At 36.7% G+C, this 7,086-nt stretch overlaps 1 protein-coding gene across 1 annotated transcript; it reads right to left on the reverse strand.

Annotated features, from left to right (window-relative positions):
- Positions 1–239: 239 nt before the first annotated feature.
- On the reverse strand, positions 240–2,079 carry LOC149796124 (uncharacterized). Its single transcript, XM_089963928.1, has 2 exons — positions 2,076–2,079; positions 240–1,486 (listed from the first exon to the last, which is right to left on the reverse strand). Exons 1-2 carry the CDS (start codon positions 2,077–2,079, stop codon positions 240–242), a joined length of 1,251 nt encoding a protein of 416 aa, XP_089820054.1.
- Positions 2,080–7,086: the final 5,007 nt, after the last annotated feature.

The raw sequence follows: 7,086 nt of genomic DNA on the forward strand, positions 1-7,086 counted from the left end.
AACCATAATGCAAACAAGTCTTGTGTTTTCATCTCTGTCAGTACTGTATTATGATTAGTGTTAATATGAGTGATTGATATATTTATAATGCATTCACTTTCTCTCTCTCTCACTGCACTATTTCAAGGAAAACAGTAAATATCAATAGATCTTTCTCATGTATTATAGATTAATAAACATCCCTTCCTAATTACATATACAACAACATCCCACATTCCTAGACAATAGCATGATCACTTTTAGTCAAATGCTACTATATTTGGTGACAAGTTTGTTAATGCAGCACACACTAGGGCAGCTTTATCAATAGTTGTCAACCCTTTGTCATCAGTGGTTCGCAAATGATCAAAAGGCACAGTTCCAGACAAAAAGGTATACTTCTGTCGCATGAGTCCTATTACTCGTTCCACATGAATGCGAAGGTGAGCTAATTTTCTTGACTCCTCGAGCTCTAAAGCTGGCATTTGCTTTTTTCCTTTAGTAAAAGCTGGCATCTTGACAGAGGCCATCATAACTCCTATGCTGTCTTTTACATCAAAACCTCGATCTGCCATAACAACATCTCCAGGTAGCAGTTTATTTAGAAAACCGCTGTTTTCTGTGACAAACTTGTCGCTCACTCTGCCGCACCATGCTTGGGAAAGGAAAGAGATGGTACCTTGTGGAGTTATACCAATTAAAAATTTAACTGTATTATGATGTTTGTACGAAGACCAAGTCGTAGCTTTAGCTTCTGCATTTGAAGGAGTTTCAATAAAGACTTCAAAACAGTCGATTATTACTACGACTTTACCATTCAGGTAACATCTGAATTCCATGGGCATAGTCTTCTTGATCTCCTCTCTCTCAGTCCATCTGATAAGAGGCTGTAAACGAGTCAACACATGGAGTGTATTCAAAATTGTTCTCGACACTGTTGGCTGTGCGCACTGGAATATTATCCCAAGAAATTCATTTTGCACATTGAGTCGTAGTTTCATTAATGTTAGCATCAGTTGTTGAAACTTTGTTAAAGATGATAAATGAGTCTCTATCAAGTATGATGAAATGAGCGAAAAGACTTGCATTAAGATGTGGTGCGTGGGCAAACCAGTCAGATAGTTGACTTTGTCATCATCGCCCTCCAAACTCTCTGCGGTCATCTTACGGCTAGCTATTTCCGACTTCAGCTCCATGTTTTCCATAGTCAGTCTTCTCAACTCTTGTTGCATTGCCTCCATATTATGACCCATTAAATCAGTTTGGATCTCCCTTGTGTTGAAATCCACAGATTCTTCTGTCAAACATGTTTGGTCATCAACCAGTATATCTTGGAGTGACACAAGGGTTTCAGCAGCATCATGTCTCTTACGTTTCTTGACGCGACCCAATACTCTATTGTATCTGTCAGTGGCAGCTGATGGAGATGGCAAGACTTTGACATGACCAAGCTTCAAGGTCGGTACCCAGTCAACATTCGTCTTGTCATACAGGTCAGCAGGTTTACCTGCAAAGCAATTTATAATATATTAATGTTTGAAAATGAAAATAATACTATGTTAACAGTCTTTGATTTGGTGACACAATTAGTATACCATTCAGTTCTTTGTTTCAGCTTGTGTTTTTCTTTTGTTTCTTTTTGCTGCTGCTTCCCGTGTGTGGATAGTAGAGTGTGTGGTTATTTAACCTTCCCTTCTGTGTGAATGGCAGATTGTGGTTATGTTTTTGCTGCTTCCCGTGTGTGAATAGTAGATTTTGGGTTTGATTTGGCATCTCTGCGTGTGTGAATAGTATATTATGGGGTTTGTTATGGCTTCTCCCCGTGTGTGGATAGTATATTTTGAGTTTGGATTTGCTTCTCGGCGTGTGGATAGCATAATGGGGTTAGTTATGGCACCTTTCCGTGTGTGGATAGTATATAATAAGTGAAGTGAATGTAAGGGTCACTCATAAGCCTCGAAAAGAATTGACTTTCTTGCCTCCCCAAATTTTGTTTTTTAATGTGTAGTATCAGTGTTTGTCTATTGTCTGTGTTATCTCCATCTCAGATGTTCATTTTTCCTTGACGCTATGCAGTCGCATCCATGTTCATTTACCCATGACGCTATACAGTCCCATCCATGTTCATTTACCCTTGACGCTATACAGTCCCATCCATGTTAAAATTTCCCATGTTAAATTCCCCTTGTCCCCAGAGTGCCGGGCCTGTATTCCAATGTTAAATTCCATTGACACCATATCGTCCCAGGGTGTTTTGTAATGTATTTTCCCCTTTGAGGCTATATCGTCCCCATTCACTACTTACACGATATCTTGTTCTAGGATCGTGGAAATTTATTGTTATAAATCCGTGTGGGGTATTTTGTGCTTTGAAAAGAAGTTTCTAAATCTAATTGTGTCCATACCTCCACTGCACCATGTTTGAAGAATATTTCTCGGAGTACGTGTATCAACTCCGTTAAATACAACTAAAATGTTACAGTTATCTCTGATCACTTTTGGTATTTGTGTATATCTCTGTGTGACATAAATAATATCTGTACTTTTATGCCTACCTCGAGAAAATATCAGAGCTGGATTTGATTGTTTGTCCAACATCACATCATCGTATATTACGAGATTATTAATAAATCCATCTAATTCACCAACACTCGGCGCTTCATCAATATCGGTTATAAAATTAATAATGTCGTCACCATCTTCATTTAACAATTTTGTATTTTCATTAAAATCTTTAAGTACATCATAACATCTATGATCATCTACTGATGGTGCAGCTAAAGCCAACTTGTCTCACTTTAACCATCTCATTATAAGATTAAGCAGTAATTGCGTTTTACCAGACCCAGATGGACCTATTATAATCATTCTGAAAGAATTTGGTAATGCTGAAATATGTTTTACTGGCTCTTGCTTTCGTGTCGCTGAGAAATCAATTACATCCATATTATAAATATACATGAACCTATATTGTTTACGATGTAGATTTAAAACTTCAGCCACTGATTTAGTCACAGTTACAACAACAACAAAAAAGAAGAAAAATAGCATATGGTGGAAAATGTGCAATATGTAACAGATAAAACATTTCGTTTTTACCCAGAATTCAACGTAAAGAGGGTGGTGATATTGCTACATTAATGTCAAAATTTCCAGGAACACCATGGGCTAAATACCCAGGAGAAAAAAAAATCTTCCTGTGTATAATTATTGTGGTTCTGGTACCCGACTTGATAACCAAGATCAGCCATGACCTAGAGAGTATCCTAGAAATGATATTGATCGAGCATGTCACGTTCATGATGATGCTTATAAAAGTGAAAACCTACAAGATAGACATATTGGAGATGTGAAGTTGATTCATTCCTTAAATTCCATAAAAAAAAATAAAAAATATCAGAGAATCACTCGCCAACTGGTTGGTAAGATCCGCGATGAAAGATAAACTAGCATTGGGGGCTGGTAATTAATTAACCAATTATTAAAATAATGGAATCAAGTTATTATAGCCCAAGTGAATATTGGAGCGGTAGAGTAGCAATGAGTAAACTTGCTGATGCAGCAAATGTCACACGTTTCAATGCTGAAAAATGGTTAGCACGACAGGCAATATGGCAAATTTATTTGCCACCACCTAAACGAATTCAGCATGCACGTTCTGATGTCAGCATTCCTAATGAAGTTCATCAGGCGGATATTTTAGTTTTACCACACGATATTATAAAAATTGGGAGACGTCAATTAACATACAAATACGCGTTGACTGTCGTTGACATTGCAAGTAGATATAAAGAAGCAGAGCCACTATCAGCATTGCAAATCTGTCGCACCATGTCGCACCAGGTGAATTTCATAACATGATGTAAGTTACAGCCTTCACATCTGATGGGACAAGAATGCATTCATGTGTATATAGTGTATTGCACTTTTTGTGTGAAAACTGTTTTAAAATGATTCAATTATTAGAGTTTGATATGGTCCACGTGTCAATGTCTATTTCCACTCACCGTTGTATTAAGTTATTGTCAACCTCAATTTGGAATCTTATTATTATTAATTGTAATATATTATTGGTTAATAAAGTCTAGTAATGTTATGCCAGCCAAATGTCAAACAGTAGAAAAATAGTCGATGTTAAAGACGCGTGCGATGATATGCATATAGTAAATTCCTTTGACAAATAAACAAGATTTGTAGCAGCAATTAATTAAGTCAATTGTCATCACATTCAAATCTGTTACGTAATTGTAATCGGATTAAGTCACACTCGACCGTTCAACACCACGGATTGATCAAATCTATGTATCTTCAACGGCTATAAGTAATGTACAGGCGAAGAAGCAAGAAAACGTCGTATGATCATACAATTGCCTAAATGCCCATTATGCAAAAAATAAATTTTTTCAAAACTAAATACGATAGCCCAATGTGAAATAACAAAAATGAGTAGGATTAGTTTAATTATGGATATTTATAAAAAACATAAATATAACAAAAACAATATTTTATATCTAGACACTGACTGTGATAATAAAGTAATTTTAAAAATCGTAAATTTTATTATAGGTACAATGATGCAATGTGGCCAAGTTATAAGAATAAACAAATGATCGTATATAACAATTTTCAAACATCCAAAATAAACTTGAAAAATCTAAAACTTAAAACTTGAAATAAACTAAAATTTGATTTAAATAACTTACTCAAAATTTAATTCTAAATTTCAATTAATTTAATATGTATACTGCATATTATTGTATGTGTATATGTATGTATGTATATATATATGTATATATATGTACGTATATATATATAGGTATATATGTGTGTATGTATGTACAGGTATGAATATATATGTATATAAAACATATATTTCATTTTTCCCCCTCCTTTATTCTTTTTTTCTACTTATTATTTTCAAACAAAATTAATACAGACGAAGGGAACACAGGGAACCACCGTGTGGGTAAAGTAAGCAGCATAGACGACGCAGGGCTAAATCACATGGCGCTACGCGAAGTGGCCAGACCTGCGGAAGAGTAGCAGAAAAACCCACACGGAGGAAAATGGACATACAAAACAAAAACAATACACACAAATAGAGTAGATGTCTACTAAACCATAACTAATATATCCACAAAAAAAACAACAAAAAAACAAAAATATTTCGAGAATTTTGTAGTACTTTTTATTAAAATAAAGGAGAATGACATATGCCGTATAAGGGGAAACATTCACAAAATAAATAAAAATGTGGACCCTTATCCGGATATAAATCCTTAGTATATAAAAATTGGAGGGGGAGGGCATTTGTCTGGTGCCCCCACCCCCACAAAAAAAAGGTAATGTAATTGTATCACTTGTGCACGCTCTCTGACAAATAAATCTCTTGATTACAGGCAGTCGACATGAAGGTCATGGCGAAGTTAACAACAGCAGTCCAACGTGAGACCCTTTTTAAAATCGAGTTTAAACCAGTATGTGACAAGGATGTTGTTTTCCCTCCCGTCAGAGTGGATGCCATTGCGAAGGAAGTGATGATTAAATATTTTGATGAAGTCAGCGGTGACCCAGTAATCACAACTGGTAACGGCGACTGCCTATTCAATGCAGTGTCCCTTCTCCTGTATGGAGACGAAAGCAAATCAGTACAGTTACGGTATCATACCTGTCTCCGCATGGTACGAGCTTCAACATCGTACATGAATCATCCCCAAAGGAAGCGCATACAATGTTTCTCACCATCTTTTGAAGCTACCTGTATTGACTGTGCTACAATTGGCGGTTTCTCGTCTGCATGGACAATTTTGGCTCTATGTTATATTATCCAGGGTCCGGTGCGGATTTTGTACCCTTCAGTCAATGGCGTGAACGACTTGGCACACACTTCTCTGAACACGACTTTCGAACCGTCTGCAGACGTACCAGCAGGACATTCAACAATCAGTATTCTCTGGTATGCTCAAGGGCAACTCCCAAAGCAAGGATCTTGGTATGCAGTAAACCACTTTGTCCCTGTAGTCAATTTGAAATGTAAGTCAAAAAACCTTTGACACATAATAAGGATGATATGGACCATAGATATGAACAATATGAGAACAGCGAGGTTGATAATTTATTAACTCCTGATTCGCAGAAATGCAGTGCAAGTTTACATGATTTAACTAACATTTTACAAACCGATGAGTATGAAGAAGACAGTTTCAGTATGGAAGCGGAAACCGCCGACGAATCTAGGGAATCACTATATCCTTGTACCGTATCTGACGTGTCAGAGGTCAATATTCACCGTAAGTCAGCTCCATTTCAAGCAATGATGGGTCATTCCCATAACGTCAAGTTTGAAAACTATCTCTCAGTTTGCTTGATTTGTTTACTGTGTAAAACCGGCTTGGTGTATAATTTTAAAAGTTCTACTGAGTGCGGCCACCACCATCACCAATTAAAATAGAATAAAGGAACAGGAAAACAAGAGCAAAGAAATAATACCAAGAAGAGGAAACGATTAGCAAACCGCCAAGCCGTGAACAAAGGAATTGAACAGAACAAAGCAACTATCAAACAAAGGAACGATAGGAACACGTAACAGAAAACAAGGAGACTTCTAGCGGAGGAGCAGACTGGGTTAGAACAAAAACAAAAGATAAGTCATCATTCAAATGGCTCTATTCAATCCAAACACGCAAACACACAAACCACCAAACAACCCTATCAATAAATCAGTAAAAATATTGGAGGTATCACAACTCCAAACAGCACCAATAAAGCATGTAAAACAAGCAAGATTAACGCAAGTAGTACCAACCACAGCAAACTCGAATTCAACCAACATCGCACTGGGACCCCAAATTCTGGTCTCAAACACAGACCAAACAAACCACAAACCAGCAGATATAATTAACACACCCCCACCCCACCAACAGAAACTACTAGAAATACAAAACCACACTGCAGGGAACAATATAAATATAATGCCAATACTATCGCCAATCCTCTTCAAGGAAGCGGAAAAACCAAACACAAATGAAGATATAGACACCACTATTCCAAACCTAACAAATGAATTTGACAGTAACCTATATACCTTAAACTCCCCACAATTAGACC

This window comes from Sinohyriopsis cumingii, chromosome 7 (assembly GCF_028554795.1).
Source record: "Sinohyriopsis cumingii isolate HCF-2022 chromosome 7, ASM2855479v2, whole genome shotgun sequence".
Lineage (NCBI taxonomy): Eukaryota > Metazoa > Mollusca > Bivalvia > Unionida > Unionidae > Sinohyriopsis > Sinohyriopsis cumingii.